General features: G+C 33.8%; 1 protein-coding gene across 4 annotated transcripts; it reads right to left on the bottom strand.

Moving 5' to 3' along the window:
* Positions 1-391: 391 nt before the first annotated feature.
* On the bottom strand, positions 392-11,086 carry LOC106134703 (S-adenosylmethionine synthase). 4 transcript variants are annotated; one of them, XM_013334809.2, is made up of 12 exons: positions 10,940-11,085; positions 10,792-10,856; positions 9,160-9,482; positions 8,734-8,811; positions 8,513-8,635; positions 8,296-8,408; positions 7,170-7,313; positions 4,834-4,920; positions 4,075-4,206; positions 2,924-3,106; positions 2,255-2,388; positions 392-1,896 (listed from the first exon to the last, which is right to left on the bottom strand). In XM_013334809.2, exons 3-12 carry the CDS (start codon positions 9,272-9,274, stop codon positions 1,791-1,793), a joined length of 1,215 nt encoding a protein of 404 aa, XP_013190263.1. In that variant the 5' UTR covers positions 9,275-9,482; positions 10,792-10,856; positions 10,940-11,085; the 3' UTR covers positions 392-1,790. The 4 variants fall into 4 exon arrangements, with proteins under 4 accessions (XP_013190263.1, XP_013190261.1, XP_060801937.1 ...); XM_013334807.2 differs by lacking the exon at positions 8,296-8,408 and adding an exon at positions 7,692-7,804 and having other exon boundaries at positions 10,940-11,083; XM_060945954.1 differs by lacking the exon at positions 8,296-8,408 and adding an exon at positions 7,692-7,804 and having other exon boundaries at positions 10,803-10,856; positions 10,940-11,083.
* Between the last annotated feature and the right edge of the window lie 7,488 nt (positions 11,087-18,574).

Below are 18,574 nucleotides of genomic sequence, written 5' to 3'. Positions count from 1 at the left end.
TGTGGTTCCCAGCACCAATACAAAAAAGAATAGGACCACTCCATCTCTTTCCCATGGATGTCGTAAAAGGCGACTAAGGGATAAGCTTTACCAACTTGGGATTCTTTTTTAGGCGATGGGCTAGCAACCTGTCACTATTTGAATCTCAATTCTATCATTAGGCCAAATAGGTGAATGTGGCCATTCAGTCTTTTCAAGACTGTTGGCTCTGTCTACCCCGCAAGGGATATAGTCGTGACCATATGTATGTATGTATCCCAAATATAGATTGATGACTTACTAACCTACATCTTATTAATCATTGTTTCATCCGGCTGTTACATAGATCAAGCTATATTTTACCGAGCAGGTTTTTTAGACATAACTTTAAATTTAAATAATAACATGTAACTAAAATAAAACTCATTTATTCCCGATAGTGTCCCGGGTGAACATAATTTATTTATTAGTCTGAAATTACACATCCGATTAATCGATAATCCACAGTAAGTTAATTAAAAACTTTTAACAGGTCTTAGCCAAACAGATCAAAAAAATTATAGTCACAAAATTTACTAACCGTTCTACGAATATTTAAAGTTAAAATTCTACAATAACTCCCTAATGTCATAAAACGTACGGTTAGCGTTGCGCCTATAATTATACCTACTGAAAACTATGGAGTAAATGCACAGTGCACTACTGCCCTGAACGAATCGGTGTGTTTTCAAAATGGCTCTTTTCCACTTGGTTCCTTTTCGGAAACACAACACAAACTATGCTACACGGTGAACTTTGACAATGCAAATACTACTGACACAAACGATGGATAATCTTAAGAGGTAAAACGTTCACACGCGCAGCACAATGTTTGCAGTGAGCGAGAGAAGAGAGGGACGAGACATCCTTCTGGTACTCGCTCCACTGTGACGCGATCAGGAAAGTAGTCTACTCTACTGATAAATAATAGCACTTACTTACAAAGCTCACGATAAACATTCGAGAAAGAAGGCAGTTCATTATTTAAGAAGTGTAAATATATGCAAACAAAATATATAAAAAAATCAATATTTAAGCACTGGGCAGTTCATTTTACATCTCAACTGCCTTCGTTTCGAAATAAAAGGCAGTGTAATAAATCACAATTAAAACTTAAACAATAGAACTGCCTATTTCATCCCCCGAACTAACTCAAAATTCAGAAATGACGGCACCGCTTTATTCCTATATAACGAACTAATGAATACTTATTTATTACATTGAGACTCGCCAATGTAGTTGACTATAAAATATCGCGTCAGTTACAGCGGCGAGTGATTTGTGGCATGTAAAGCTATTAACAGACAATTACTTCCAGGCTTTTAATTGTCGTCGAATTATTTTACTACAATTTCGAATAAAGAAAGTACTTTTATTAACTAACATCACAAGTAAATTTCGGAACTACGATACTTTCTTTTTCTCTACAGGGAAGACAAACTTCTGAAATCTAGAGTCCACATGCAATGAAACTAATATAAATTGTGCGGTCCCATATTTCAAGTTTTATTTTGTCAAGCGATTTGTCATCCAAATACGCTTCTTCGAGCGAAAAATTACAGTATGGCACGCATATTACAAAATGAGATGAATTAGATGGAAGCGGTTAAATAATTGACCAGCACTGCCATACTTAATGCGAATGTCTGTTAATAACTATAGTCATGGTCTATAGAGATGCCGCGTTGGATCTGCGCGTTCTACAAAACACACGTAGATTAATTGTATATACTGGTGGAATATTTACAAATTTCTAGACCTCACGTCGCGAGTCATTCTACGGCGAGAGGTTTGGGGTTCTCCCACGGGAACCCTTCGCGGCCGAAGTGACCGTATGTGCTCGTTCGCTGGTATATGGGTGCTCTGAGGTTAAGCTCCCTGAAAAGACAAAAGAAAACAGATATATAATAAATGCAATGAAGAAAGCAAAGGAATATTGTAACTGGTTTGGCTGGCTATCTTACACCTGTTTATTGAAATTATTTTTCGCTGGGTGGATTGCATAGTAAATAAGAAATAACGTTATTAATTTTATATGCGAGGGGTATATCCCATGTATATATAGTACAATCAAGTTATCCCAGGTTACTTTGGCCATACCAGTTAGCATCTTTTAAGAGGTTTCTGGTGTAGGGTTTGATTTTCGTTTAACTGGATTTGCTCAGTAAAAATTTATTGATTCATACAATCTCACTCCATTTGTGAAAAAGTTTATAAAACATTTGTCTTAACTTACTTGACGATTTTGCCAGGTCGTAGGTCGAAATTGTTTCGAATGATGGCAAGAAGTTCTTGTTGTGTTTTGTGAGAAGTACCATAGTCGAACACGGTGATAGAAAGCGGCTCAGCCACTCCGATAGCATATGCCACCTGAAAAAATAAAACACAGGTTGTATAGGGAACTCATAATCCATCTTTAACTCAATGAATAGAGCGACTTAACAAGCGCTTTATTATTACTTTATTTTATGAGCTTATCTTTTTAAACTTATTTAAAGAAAAAAATTCAATAGGCAAAAGATTTATCACTATGCATATTTTACTGTTAGTATGTATTCCCTTGTAAAGTGATGTTAAGTTCGTAATGAAGACATCAGTAGGAAGGCAGCATGCGTGTGTTCAACACCGACATTCTGTCGCATTACATCGCATGGTTCTCATCATTGTCTCGTTAGGTAAATGAAATCGGTAATTATAATAATCATCTCGATTAAAGCTAGAAGGAAAAAGAAACTTGTTTTGATTTTTAAGTAATTCTGACAATGTGCTCTCCACTTCGCAAGGGATAAAATCGTGACGTATGATGTCTGCACAATATATTAGCGGCAGAACCTGACTGAAAGTAAATCGGGGAAAGGCTTATATAGTCAGGGACTCTGGGAGGTGTTGCTGTATATGGGAGTACCTGCACCATGCAGCGGCGGCACAGGCCGGCGCGCACCAGCGACTTGGCCACCCAGCGCGCGGCGTAGGCGGCCGAGCGGTCCACCTTGGTGAAGTCCTTGCCGGAGAACGCGCCGCCGCCGTGCGCGCCCCAGCCGCCGTACGTGTCCACGATTATCTTGCGCCCAGTCAGACCCGCGTCGGACTGGAAATGTTTATAATCAATATCAATGAGGCGAGAATAAACATCATTTAGACCGTCGTCGGCCTATTAAGCCCGTGGTCTAATAAACTTCGGGTTCCTCTTGTAGGCGATAGGCTAGCAACCTGTCACAATTTGAATCTCATTTCCACCATTAAGCCAAATATCTGAATGGAAGAGGTTCTGTCTACACCGCAAGGAATATAGACGTGATCATGTGTATGTATGTAAAATGCGTGCGGATAGAGGCTCAGGTTCAAATTCCACGTCGACCATGTACCAATTACTTTTTTTGCATAAAAAACCTTAATTAAGATAAGAAAACTCATTACACGACAATGCCAACTTTAACATCAGTAATAAAGTAATGTCCTCACAGCTAGATCTAGCCTACCCATATGGATGAATAGTAGCAACCTAAAATGCTGGCCCAAAACAGGTTGTCATACGACTGCAAAATCCATATGGAACCAACATCTAAACCACTTCCATGTGTGCTTGATACTAGATTTACCATAGACTAGATTAGGACTGGAATAATTAGGTAAAACACTATTTTTCGTTTAATACACCCATATACATTTTCTTTCATGGGTAACAATATATTATCAAGACATCAGTAGGAAGGCAGCATGCGTGTGTTCACCACCGACATTCTGTCGCACTACATCGCATGGTTCTCATCATTGTCTTGTTAATAAATTATGTTGATAATTTGAAATATATAGAACTAGCTTTTATCCGCGTGGTGGGTAGGTTTCCACACAAAAGTTCTTCCTCTCTTTTAACTTCTCCCTCTATTTATATACTTCCTCAGGGTCAACTCGGTAGACGAGAAAACGTAATAGACAGGCAGGGTTACAATTTTTTTACGCATTTATAATATTATAGGGATAGGCATAAAAAATATCTAGATCAGGATCAAATATGTAGAATCATGTCAAAGTATTTAAATCATGTATATTGTTTACCTGTGGTCCACCAATAATGAATAATCCGCATGGGTTGATGTGAACGACAGTTTTCTCGTCAAGGTACTGAGGGGGAATCACTTCTTTGATGACCTTTTCTTTGATTTCTTCACGCAATGTTTCCAAAGTTATCTACAAAAATAAGAGAGGAAAATAAAGAATAGGAAAACACAAAATTATTTTAAAGTATTTATTTATTTATATTTTTCTGGATTTTCTAAGATAAGACTTAGTTGATAATTATCTTATGTGAAACTTTGACAAACTGTGAAAAGCTGTAATTTATGGGTATTAAATTATAATAAAAGTAACTACATATAATTATAAAAAAATTAATAAATGTAAGCGAGATGGTTTAAAAAAAAATAATCTTGTAAACCTGTGATGAAAGCAAAAGTACAGCTCTGTTATCTTCACAGTTGTGAGTTTGATAAGAAACTGGCAATATTACTATTTCATCACAACCAAAAAAATATTTTCAAACTATTATTTTCTTAAAATGTTTTGAATATTAAGTTTATAAATTGATAATTCCTATCGTGTTTTTATATTTGTTATAGTCAGAAGAAAACATTAAGATTAATACTACCATAACAATAATTAAGTCATTCAAATATTTATTGGCACATTATTAATCCCTAATTATTCATCATTTTTAAGCGATGGATCTGGGACCACGAAAATTTCTTTTTTTTTTTTTAATTTCATTAAATTATATTTTATTAAATTAAATTGATTTGAGAAAAAAAAATGACTTACCTTCTCAGAATGCTGGAGCGAGACAACAACAGTGTGCACCCTCTGTGGTACAGTGGCGCCTCCCGCAAACGTATATTCGCAAGTAACCTGTAAATACCAGGATGTTATTGTAAACCATAAAAATTTACTCGTAATTATGTAATCCCCCAGAAGAAAGTTATTGATTTTATGTTTAGTGATCCCAATTCTCAAATAGTCCATAAATTCGAAACTTAGATGAATTAATACAGAATTATTACACCTATAGACCATCATGGCCCCACAACAAATTAACAGAATTGCTTGAATATTATTTTAGTTCACCGAACATATTGAAATATTCTCAAACAATAAATCCTGTACATACATATCACATTTTCATTTCTCAAAGTGAACATAATCAAATAGTGATCGAAAATCCAAACAGGTTACTATACCATGAAATAAAAAAGTCCCAAGTTCATAACTTTAAGCCTCTACAATCTGTACATGAACAAAAGCATATTAGAAACTTTACACATACTTATTACAAAGTACAATGGGCGGAATCAATTAAAACAACTGTAAGCATCACATGTCCAGACTGTGTGGTCTGCATCTCCAATGTCAGACCTAATCAGTGTCAGATTCGTGCGTAGTTGCTGCGCGCGACAATTCACAATTCGTACTTGATATTGATATGATGATATCGGGTTACAAGATCAAGTGGGATGTACTTTTGATTATAGGTATTCACAAATGGAACTTGTATGTGGCAACACAAATTAGCAAGTTTAGTTTCTTCTATTTAATAAAATATTAAAAAACAAACAAAACAATAATTCTTCTGGAATTAATTACACTCCTCTCATGTTTTTAATACATGTATAAGCATTATTAATGATATTGTGGGTTAGTAAAATTGGAATATGATAAAACCGCATTTCGGTATAACTACAAAATAACTATTTGTTCCATTAGAACCAAATTCTTGATAATAATAATAGGGATGTGGACTGTACTCAAATAAGTATAAAATTTTACCACGAAAAGGTAGTTTCTATAGTAAAAATAATAAAAAACACAATATTTTCCTCAATAAACAAGGGATTATTTTTTTATTTAATAAAATGTAATTAAATATTTCACCCTCAAGTCACGTGACAATGAACACCAATCAAAATGCGTGATGTCACGCGTTGCAATACATGAATTTTCGCTGTCAAATACTATGGTGTTTGTTGATATTTGGATCATATTATTACCGTGATTACCGTCCGATTTTCTTAGCCACGGAAATACTTTGTGTAGAATGAGTCTGTTCTTTTTATCTTTCACATTCCGCTATTGATTCCAATCTTTGCCTTTTAACTGCTAATAGTCGAGTTGTTATGTTTTCGGTTCGTCTTTTCTATCGGGTTGACATGCAAACTTTCTTGGTACACAACCTGCTCTCAGTCTGATCTGGGATACTGTGCCCATCAAAAGATATTCTGGATAATTCTCCATATCATTAATTACTATAATGCAACTATAATGAAACTACGAAACATTGTTTACTTTATTTCTAACCTAAAAATTCGAGTTTTCGTCTTTGAAAACTTGAAGAGTTAAATTATTTTAATACAAGTAAATGTAACAAATATTATCAAACTTACATCAAAATGATCCTCACAGAAATACATTTTACTTTGTGTAGATACAAGTGCCGGATCCCGACGGGCTAATTGAAGCCAATTTTTCAGCATCGTTTTTGTACGTGGAACGTGAATAAACAGTTTTTCAGGTGTTTTAATTGTTGTAATTTTACACTGCGGCACCGCACAATATTTATAAAATTTTGAATTCATATTATTATCACACAACTATGAAATAACTATTCATTGCATACAACTTCGACAATATTTTATAACGCGTGACATCACAGCGGCCGTTTGACAGGTATCCGCGTTTTAGCGCGAAATTTTAAATGGAATTTTAAATAAATTATTTTAAAGGTATTACTTCAAATAAAAAAATAATAATAAATAGTTTGGGTTATATTTGGTACTTATGCATGGTTTTAAACACTTTCCCAAAAATAGTCCACATCCCTATTGGCCATATATGCCCAGATAGCTCTGAATGATTTTAGAGTTCAATGAATTAGATAAGTTATCTTAAAACAAGGAAATGGTAATGAGAAGTCAATGTAGTTTTTGGCTGGCAAAAAATGTTCTTTTTTTGTTTGGTGTTAAAGGGAAAGGGTGACTTTTTTTACATTTTGATTTTTTTGAAGTGGCATTATTTTTACCACCTTATGCCTTATCTTGCTTCAATCTTCAATGAAGATGGTTAAATGTAATCAGTCAATTTAAGTAATAGTAAATGAATTTTACCTGTGTTTTAGAGTCAGGTCGAGCCCACCAAAATTCGCCATTTCGCCGAAGCTCAGCAATTTTCTGGTTGAGTCTATGAGCAAGGACCACTGTCAGGGGCATGCATTCTTCTGTTTCATCTGTTGCATATCCAAACATTAATCCCTAAAGAAAAAAAATATTATTTATTTTATCAGGAACAAGTACAAAATAAACTCATTGAATACTTTACAAAAAATGAAAAAAATCGTCAATTTTTTGTCAATATGCTTAGAAAAAAATATTATCCATTAGGTCAACCACATTTTATGACTTGCATGCCAATATGGTTTTGATGTTTAACAGGCAGAATGAAATACAACGTAGGTGAACCCAAAACCTATGATTTTGCAATATTATCAAAACATCTGAACAGGTAGGTACTTGTGTAGGTTTAAGTGATTCAATCAACCAGGAATAAGTTACATCAAAAATATATTTATATTTCAAATATATATAGACACTTTTCAATTATGAAATATATTATTGAAATAAATTTAATACCTGATCACCAGCCCCAACTTCGTCCTCATTTCTGTTCTCATGCACCCCTGCTGCGATGTTGGGAGACTGCTGGTCCAGAGCGAGCATGACGCTGCATGTCTTGTAATCAAACCCTGAACCCAACATGCTCATTAGTTATATGTGTTATATGATATATGATTTCTTTTTAAATGACTTGTAATCTCTTAACATGTGCTAGGTGTCCAACACCTAGGATTGAAGCCATTATGCCTTAATTACCAACTTGGCAATAATTTTTTTTCCTATAAGACTCATAAATCTGCCTAAAATTAGGTAGACTTTTTTTAGAACATAATTTGATTTAATACAGAATACAAAAATAAATACAATATTCTTACAAATTAAAACCCAGCCATGATGATATACAAGGTGATTGGTGAATATTCCATTCATAAGTTAGCCCTATAAATCATTGAATTAATACAATTTGCACATTCAAGTTTCAATTTCCTTTACAAAAAAGATATTTTTATACAATATCCAGTTTATTATATAGCCAAAAATGTCCCATTATTCATGCATTTATGTTTAGATGAACCACCCTGGAATTTTGTATCGTGCAACAGGTCATAATTTGTAATACCTGGTCTCCAGCCCCTATATCTAATTCTTCTCTGTCAGTGTACACACCATTTGCTATGTTTGGACTTTGTTGTTCTATTGCCACTAATAAGTTCAGTGTTCGCCAATCAAAACCTAATACATGGAACATTTTTATAAACTTGGTATAGTATATTATTCATGGTATGGCTCAAAGCCAATAAGCTAAGCATGTCAATAACAGTAACAGTAATGTTTACCTTTAGAAGAGTCATCATAGCCAATGTGCTTCACAGTATCTCTGACCACTTTTTGATAGTCAACATTTGCCTTTGATGTGATTTCTCCGCACAACAATACCATTCCCGTTTTTGTGACAGTTTCTGTAATTGTTTAGCAATTATATAAATCTAGTAAGATTGATTTCCGTGATGCTCGATATTTGATATTTGTAATAAAACGAATAGAAAATGTTACATACCGCAAGCCACTTTCGCATCAGGATCTTGCCTCAAATGTGCGTCTAAGATAGCATCACTAATTTGATCGCACATTTTATCTGAAACCAACAATTAGAACTATAGTTTATTTACTGGTTTCACAAACACAACCAAATTACTTATCCAGAATCTTTCATGCCGCCTCTAGAACCACGTGTTGTGATTATTTTGACAATGATATTTTGTAATTGACCGCGAAATGATGTAATAAAACATTGCATGCAGTGGAAACATAATGAAACAGGTACATTTATATTTTGTGATCCTGTAAACAATACACCAAAATATATACATTTGCAGTAAAGATCTAAATCGTGGTCGATACTTTTATATGCGCACATGTCTAGAAGCGGCCATTTTTCCTCATTGCACGATTCCTGCAGCTACATTTTGCAAAGGAAACTAACCTGGATGTCCCTCGCCGACAGACTCTGACGTGAACAAAAACACTGATCCATCTTCCATGTCAAAACTGTGTCCATTTGTTTTTGCATATCCATTCATTTTTGATGTCTCCGGCATTCTGAATTTAGAGTTAGCTCACAAAAATAACCCGATATAATCCCCCTGAATTAACACTGTGGAAAAGAGAACAAGCGCGCGCTTGCAGTCTTATTTATAAGGTCGGGGCGGCGCCACAGTGCTTCCAATTTCAACCAATCAACGCGTTTCTTATTTTACTTGTCGATCGATTCAGATCCCCCTATTGGTTGAAATGTTTGTTTTGATTCTGAAAGAAAATTTTGGAGAAAATTACCGCTAAATTCAAATGTCATTAAACGTCATGCAAGAAAATTAAACATAATGGTAAGTAGGTTAGGTCTACGTACCGTCTTTTTTATACTTATTTATGTATTATGTATTCATACTTATGTATTTATTGAATGTTTTTAATTTTATACTAAAGTTGTATTGTAGGTAACTACTTTGAATTATTATAATAGCGTTTCAAAAATATTGTTTCTAAAAAAATTAACGCAAATTTCAAACGTCATTTCAACGCCATACCTAACATAGACAATTAAAAAGGTAGATTTATTTTTTATTTTGTTTTAGTACAAAAAAGTATTATATAGGTAGTAAGTGGGTACTGGGCACGTATCTAGTATCAACGAATACGATTCAATTACCTAATTGTTTAATTTTGGGTTTACATTATTTTAAAATGTTTTTTTATAAGTTACTAGGTACTTATGTACTTCTATCTTACAACTTTCTAATTTTAGAATAAATGCGAAATTACTGTTGACCCAAAATCTAGGTATTGGACGGTATTTGATGTAATTTTGTAAGTACATGGAAAGAATATTACCTATATACTTTTTATCTCGAAAAACCCCTGGGAGCTAAGCCCTGCCCTGGGGCATTGCTATATGGTTGGCTTTTAGAAAATCTTTGTTTTGACTGGATTTATTAATTAAATACCCTTTGTCTATTTATAAATAATGCATAATATTAAACGCGCACGTAACGACCTTTGTTTTGTCTCGGACTTTATCATTGATTTTCTTTTTTAACTTCTTAATTGATTGATATTCGTTACTTATTATTTATAAATAGTAAGTAAGTAAGTATAATGCAATGCGAAAGTTTAAGAGTTCAGCTCTAAGCCTGTCCTATTTCTCTCGCTACAAACAATACTTATATACCTTTATATATAGGTTTATAATAGATAATATGGATTCTTCATTGAAATTAAATTATGTAATTATGTATTCAGTCAACCGCATATTAAGTTACCTATTGGAACAATAACATGTTTAATTAAGGCGGATGTGCAGTGAATTTGGATTGATTTGTTTAATTGTAGACTGTACAATTTTGTCATGTTTTTAAATTAGTGTTAGTTAGTTTATGAATGCGAAATTAGGGTAAGTTTGAGTTTTTGTTTGGATTTTCTTCAAGCGTTAAGTATGTACTGAACCAACTCCCTTCAAATTTTGCGTAGGTGAGTTGAGAGGCCGGAGAATGAATTAGAAAAGGTATATTTCGTCCCGCTATAAATTATGGTTTCCGTGGAATTTGCGAAAAACCTGTACCTGTACTGTACCTAGGTGCCGCTAAGCTCGTGCGTGTTGGTGGCGCTTAATTCGCGCGGTCAAAGCTGCGGGTAAAAGCAAGTATTTTTACGCGTTTATAAATAACTATTTGAAAAAAAAAATGATATATAAACGATTTTTTAAATACCTTTTTATTATTCCTAGGAGTCGAAGTAACGTTTGTTAATAACAAAACTTTTACTAATTTAGCAGAATTTCACATTCACAAATCACTGTTAGAATTAAGTATAACACAATTAACGTAGAACACGTTTGGGAGAAGAACTGCGAATGAAATGTTTTTCTCCTGCTATGTGTACTTAAGAGATGCGCGCGGGGGAACCTCCGCTCAAGATTATGTTTAAGTAGATAAGCTAAGTATTTTAATTTAGCATTTTCTCGGAGATCCGGATTCAAACAGCCTATTCCGCTACTCCTGAATATCTATAACCTCTTTTATCAGTGCCGTGTAGTTCCCGGCATCAATTAAAAAAAAGGATAGAACCATTCCATTCGTTCCCATGGATGTCGTAAAAGGCGACTAGGGATAGGCTTATAAACTTGGTATTCTTCTTTTAGGCAATTTGCTAACAACCTGTCACTATTTGAATCTCAATTTTATCATTAAGATAAACAGCTGAACGTGGCCTTTCAGTCTTTTCAAAACTATTGGCACTGTCTATCCCGCAAGGTATATATATACGTGATTATGTGTATGAATGCCTTTTATCAAGTGCCGTCAAGACAAAATATATCTACTAAATTATATACTTACATGCAAATCTCTCCACTTCTTATATTTATAAACTTAGGTACCAAGTGTATATTACGAGTAGGTACTTACTATGTAATTAATTTTATGGCGTTGCTTACATGTGATAATTATACGGTGTGATAGAAACATTTTGAGGAAACCTACATATATTGGCAAATGGATGTTGTTACCATTGATGATCTTATATGGATAGGATCACTGATCCTATAGTATGATATGCCAGTGATCTCCAAGAAAATGTGTTCCCTTTGTGTAAAAACTTGACTTACCTAATCTAGGATCATGGTCATTGGCGCACCACTAGCACTTGTCCAGTGAGAACAATCGACGTCACAAGGACGAAATCGGGGCTAACTACGTTATTACGTCATAATAATAAGCGAAACAGCGATATATTTTCGCGCGATAAAAACGGCGTCGCGCGTGCCATTATGCTAGAGGTGCTGGTACAGACAATGATTTAATCAACATGAAGAGATGTGAACTCGTGCAATGATTAATTTTATAAGATTGTGTTTGATCATAGAAATATAAATAACTATTAGATGTCTGGGTAAATGTTTTTGCTTTCTTATCTACATCGACATAAGGAAAATCTTAGTCCTAATCACACTGATCTAATTAGATTAAATTATGATTCAAATTTCGCTGTATGTAATAATTCGATATTCATAAGGTTTTCTTATTAAACTTTTATTTAAATTCCTTAATAAGTAGTTTTCGCCATTTTCAGGTTAAAGTTAAATTCTAAGTAGCTTCATATGAAGTACCTAAGTAAATATGTAATTAACTAGCTAGATAAGGATTTCTCATAACTAAGTATAAGTAATAAATTTTTAACATCTAACGTTTCCTATCACAACGTGACGTGGTAATGTGATATGATAATACGATATAAATACCAAACCAATGCATATCTCAAATGAAGGTCCAAGTGATAAAAATGATAAACTTTAAACTTACAAATCATGTTCTTTATGATCCGTGGTAATGCAATTTTCGTATTTTTCGACATGTTCAGATAATTTATGACGCAACATTAGTCACGGTTATGTATATTTTCATGGATTCAGTGTGTTTTTAGATATTTAAACAGTAGGTACGGTCGCGTTCATAATTGCAGTCATAGTTCGCAAATCTTTATAGCTTGCACCGCTGCTATCACTCACACATTCACACAAATAACACAATAAACAACAAGCGGTGAAACGTTGGGTAACGCGCCATCAAGAAGAGGGTAGTGTAAAAAGTCGACCGCACAGCGACCGTCGTCCGCTAATAATCAACACAGCGACAGCCACACAGCGGAGATCCATGGTGGAACAGTACGAAAATAATGGCTTCATACCGACCAGAACATTTGCGGAACAGTTCGACACATTAGTGGTTACTGTTCGTCGAGTTTGCATCGTGAGGGACTACACCACAGACAGCCAGCAAGAAAGCCGTATTTATCCGAAATAAGTTAGCAAAGACGTTTAGAATTTGCTCGGCAGTATTTGGATTTTGCCTGGAAAGAAGCGATATTTACGGACGAAAAGTTCGTTTATGTCATCACTACACGGTAGGCTTCATTTATGGCGAAGAAATGCAACTCGATATGAAGAAAAAAATATTGTGCCAAATATGGAGTCTGGACACATATCTGTAAATATGTGGGGCTGGATGAGTGCTGCTGGACCTGGGGAACAGGTGTGGATAGTAGGACGCGCTACAGCTGCTCATTATGTGCAAGTGCTGGAAGAAACCATGTTACCAACTGTGCGGTATATTTATCCGATTGATGATATGCCAACAATATCATTTGTGCAAGACAACTGCCCTGTGCATCGAGTCCATATAGTGCGTGAAAGGTTCTGCCAGTTTATATTAAAACTACTACTACATTACTTAGATAGTATTTAAGGACAGCTTCAATATCTTTTCTTTATGAAAACGAATAATTAAGCTGTAACCTTAATAACAGGAGATAAGTAGATGATACAATTAGGTAGTGTAATAATAGCTTTATATAATCATCAATATGTAAACAAAACTATAGGTAAACTGTTTTAATAAAATTTACTAATTTTAATTATTGAATGTTTTATTTTCTCCCTCTTGTTTAATATTTCTTGCTGATTTCCGTGTTTGAAGAAAGCTTTCCGTGTTTGTAATTCTTAGATATCAGTTAGTTAGTCAGTCAGTTACTTAGTTCAACTGGCACCTTGAAACATTAAAAATTGTCAGTAACACAATTTTTTTTTAATAGGCAAAAAAAATCCTTGAATAACTTCGAAATCCAAGTAACGCTAGTAACTAGAACAAGCGAGTGTGAGCAAGCGAGATTATCTAATATATCTTAGATCTCACTTGCTCACACAAGTAATAAAATTGCTACCCAATAACTTTCAAAGGAACCACTACCTATGTTAGGGTCGTGTGCAGATAAACTTTCAACCTTATTGAAATGTCATAAGTCTGGCAGTCGCAGGCTCCCCTCTATAGGCAAATCTTATGCAAATAATGAGAGACGACGATATCTCGATCGACAATTATCGGGCCCAGTTCGGCCATCGTTGATTACCGTCTCTTTCTGTTTTGTTATGTTATATGTCATAGAATAATAAACTGTTTTTCTTAGTAATCATTGGTATTAAAGACCGTATTCATTTGATGGAATATTTATTCTTTTTAAATATGCATGTGTGTGTGTATCTATTGGAACCACAGTGCACGCTATTTTAACCCGTAAGAATTTTAAAACTATGACTGCAGATATGAACGCGATCGTACACGCAAAGGTAAATAATATCAAACCTTTGTAAAAAAACTCGCATGACAAGAAAACATGCGATTTTGCTGCTCCTACATTGGCGTTCACGTTATCTTTAGTGGCTATCAGGAGCTTACCAACACATTGGGAACAGATTAGTGGAGTCTGAGGTCACATTAAATCTATATACCTTATTAATTATATCTCCGCAGGTTATATTTTTTTGTTACACAGTTAGACTTTTTCTGAGGCATAACCTGAGAGAAAACAAAATATGTTTCAGGTAAGAACAGAAAAGTAAAGTGCACCTAAATGATTATAGGGTCAAGCAAATGCTGTAGTGTGGGTAATCTTTCAGACTGTTTTTACACAACATACTCTTGAAAAGACTGAAAAAGATTTATTAATTACAATTATTATAAGTGTGGACCTCGTAAATAAACGTCTCAAATTTATTTACGAGGTCCATACTTATTAATTAAATATTGATATTATCTATTTACGAAGCAGCAACAAACATATGTATGAACTTAGTTTAATTAATATGATTTACAATTACAACTTTGAAAACGATAATAATAACGATTATTAACATAAATTAAAAACTAATTAAACTTATGTTGTGTTATTTACAGAACCCTAAATTTAATGATGAGCTGCTAGAGATAACTAGACTATCCACGATTGTTTTTCTCACTTTATCGTCATGATACGTCATTAGGTGAACGAATGTTTTGATCACGTATTCTGGGGTTGGCAAGTAGAATTGCGATACCCTAATGAAATTTGCGTAAGAATGTTTAATTTTTACCTACTAGCTTTTATCTTGCAATTTTGTTCCTAAGTATTCCTTACACACATACGAGTACAAGTCAACAACTCGTATACTTGCTTACTAGATACTAAATAAAAGTATTGTGAAGAAATTTTGTTTACGGTCAGCCAATCTTTTCATTAAACAGTAGGTACTTTGTAACTAGTTAGATAATAATTTATTTTTTCATGTTCCAGTTTACTTACAAGATTGTTTACTGTTATATATTTAAGTCAACGTAACCATAAAATAATACGGGGCACCCAGTTGATGCAAACAGAACCCGGCTCCACTTAATTTCCAGACTAATTTATTATTTGTTTATATCAACTTAATAAAGTCATGCACGCGTTTAATATCTCCGTTTGTTATGTAAAAAACATCGGCGAACTCTGCAGTGAAACGAAAAGTGATTATACTGGTTTATACGAGATTGATAAGTTATCAATGGATGTGGTCTGAGCCCAGAGGTCATTTGTCACTGAATTACAGCGGATTACGTCATGGTAACCCGGTTTCAAAGACTACTGAAACTTAAGATGAGCTCTTCAGACTAGTAAAGAAAAATATTTAATTCATCCTGTATATCAGGCTGAATTAAATAATTTTCAGCATCCAAAATAACGAAAAAATTTTGATGAGGTTTTTTGGATTTGAAAATATTTCGAGTGATTTTAAGCTTAAAAATCTATGGGTACCTAATAGTTTAAAAATTATAAGGAGGAGCAAATCAACCGTTACCGCTACCACTACATGCTCAATCGGGCAATATTATATATCAATATACAGGTTTATTGTAAAAAAAAAGGAGTTTTTATTTATTTTGAATTTTTCAATTTATAGATGGTTTTAAGTGGTCGTAAAACATATTATGTAGTAATGTAGATCATATTAAAAAATGTTAATAATACTATTGTCCGACGATAGGCTATAAACTAGGTTGCCATAAAAATACAATGAAATAGAGTTTCAATAGTTACCTCGCTATATTATAAATACTATACATGCCGTGCCTTGCCGTGCTGTATATAGATCCGTGGGGTACCCAGCACTTGCAATTAGGACCACTCCACTCCACACTCCACACCACTCCTATAGCTGTCGAAAAAGGTGACTAAGGAAAAGGCTTATAAACTTGGGATTCTTCTTGTAGGCGATGAGGTAGCAACCTGTAACTATTTGATTCTCAATTTCTTCATTGAGCCATGCAGCTGACCCTAACCTTTCAGTCATATATAGATATATAATGTATTCAAGTTCCTATTTATTTTTCACATTATACTTACAAATAATGCGCACTGATATGAACTACAACAATGTTTACAATTACTAACTTAATTGTATATATATGTACTAGCTGTCCCGGCAAACGTTGTTTTGCCATATAAATAATTTTTAAGTAATTTCTAGTTAAAAATGTTAAGGGTGGACAACAACTCTCAACAACAACAACAACAAATATCTCCTGTCAAATCTTTCTCAATTTATTCACTATATAATATATTTATTATTATTAATTGGGCCATAATAAGGCAGGCAACAAATAAAACCCTGTAGGACCTTTTTAAGTAATGCGCGTGATGCGTTTATATAAGTTCCAAGAACCGTGATTCCAAATGACGTCTTATAGATGACCACGAGTGCTGACCTATCTTATTGCGTTTTGTGGTGTAATATTAGTCATCATTTTTCCGTAAGTAAAACCTCACAATAAGGCTACTAAATATATAACCATGATTATACCATCTCTTAACAGGTGAACAGATTACTTTGGAAGCCCCTTTGTAATTATCTGACTTTTAAACTCCTGGACCGTAGACTAAGTTAAACTCTGGGTCCTCAATAGAGTATAATGATTATGTAATAATCATAATTTATCATAATTATTTCTGTTTTTATCAGATTATCATCATTAACCGCCTTAAAAAATGTTTCTCAGTTTGATCTTTTGATGTTTGTTCGCGATGCTCTGCTGAGCCATCCTTTAAACGGATTTTGATACGGTTTTCAGGAAAGTAAGAAAAACTTAAAAAAAATTAAGATATGGATTATTGGAGCCGGTTCTCTTGTTTCTAAAGTTAACATGATATGTGGTTCGCCACGTCTTCGCCTATGGTAACTAGGATAGCCTTTAACACCCAAGATCGATTCAGCCCTAACAAAAAAACAAAGTTACAAATTTAACTCTATGTACCTATACATATTAGTGACTCTTATATTATTGTGTGTTTTCTCAATCTTAGTATGTTTTCCTTCTAAGACTCGCAATGCATGATTAGTTCGTAATTAGTGTCATCTTTTACTTACTCGTGTAGTCAGGAAAAGGTCAGAAATAATAATAATAAGAGATATGTGCCAATGCGGACACGTGTTCATCTAGTTTATCTGATCAAAAGTTACGCTCTTTTCAAGCATCACATCATTATGAATATTTCAGTTTTTTTTTTCGTGTTTGCTGTTTAGGTTTTATGCATTCTCAGCTAAGACTTTAAAGCTACCTAGCTAGCAGATTACCTAATTATTACAGATAATTAAAAGTAAATAATTCTCATTATTAGATCTAAGATGATATCGGGTTTTTGGCTTCTTCAATTAACTCTTCAACTGTAAACAAACTGTAAAGTTGCAGCAAAAGAAACTGAGTATTTGTGACGCTATTTTTATATTTAGACCTCATTTGCTTTTATTTCCACAATGAGTATTCCTTTATTATAAACGGAAAAAAAGTTTTTGTTGCGTTTCTGATCGCTTTATCAGATAGGTATTTGTATTCTGTGTAGACAGATATTGATCTTAAATTTTCTGTTACATTGTAACGTAGGTATCTACTTTAAAAAGTAAGTATCTAAAAATAGAAATATATGTGTATTGAAATTACCTACAAGAGTAGAAGAATAACAGGATAAGTATCTATATATCTTTGACCCGAGATTGAATCTTTTCTATTTATGAATGGATATGAACTACTTAGTTTCATAACAGAAAATACAATGTAGTTAAGTTGACAGGACTGAGAGTAAGTACTTATAAATCACATTACATATAAATCTCAGCTGCCCAATAATAAATAATCAAAACGTCTATGTACCCATATTCGTATAGTCTTAGGGGTTGTTTTAAATGCAAGAAGGTATGATTTTTAGTTTGGACACGATATAGGTGTACCTACAAAATCTTTGCAGATTTCGTCTCTCGAAGTGAAATAAAGGAATGAGTACAATTTAATTTTAGGTTATCGACAAGCATGCTTGTGTACTTAATTCGCCTCTGGAATGCGCCAGCGGATTTCAGCAAGCAAAGTTATTATGAAAACGCGTTTCCAGCAGTGAACTTGCTAAGTACCTTGCTACATGATCAAATCGACTATGAAACAATAATCACAGCTATCAATAAAACATCCAATCACAGCATAAGAATCAAATTAATCCGGCGATAGCAG

The sequence above is a fragment of the Amyelois transitella genome, chromosome 9 (assembly GCF_032362555.1).
Source record: "Amyelois transitella isolate CPQ chromosome 9, ilAmyTran1.1, whole genome shotgun sequence".
In the NCBI taxonomy this organism is placed as follows: Eukaryota; Metazoa; Arthropoda; class Insecta; order Lepidoptera; family Pyralidae; genus Amyelois; species Amyelois transitella.
The sequence above is the reverse complement of the archived record's forward strand: the minus strand, read 5'-3'. Positions and strand labels throughout refer to the sequence as shown.

Coding starts and splice junctions, on each gene's coding strand:
- LOC106134703 (XM_013334808.2), bottom strand. CDS start 9,274: ATGCCGGAGACATCAAAAATGAATGGATATGCAAAAACAAATGGACAC. Junction 4,921..7,169: donor GACCTGACTCTAAAACACAG/GTAAAATTCATT, acceptor TGGTATTTACAG/GTTACTTGCGAATATACGTT. Junction 2,389..2,923: donor GCCGCCGCTGCATGGTGCAG/GTACTCCCATAT, acceptor TTATTTTTTCAG/GTGGCATATGCTATCGGAGT.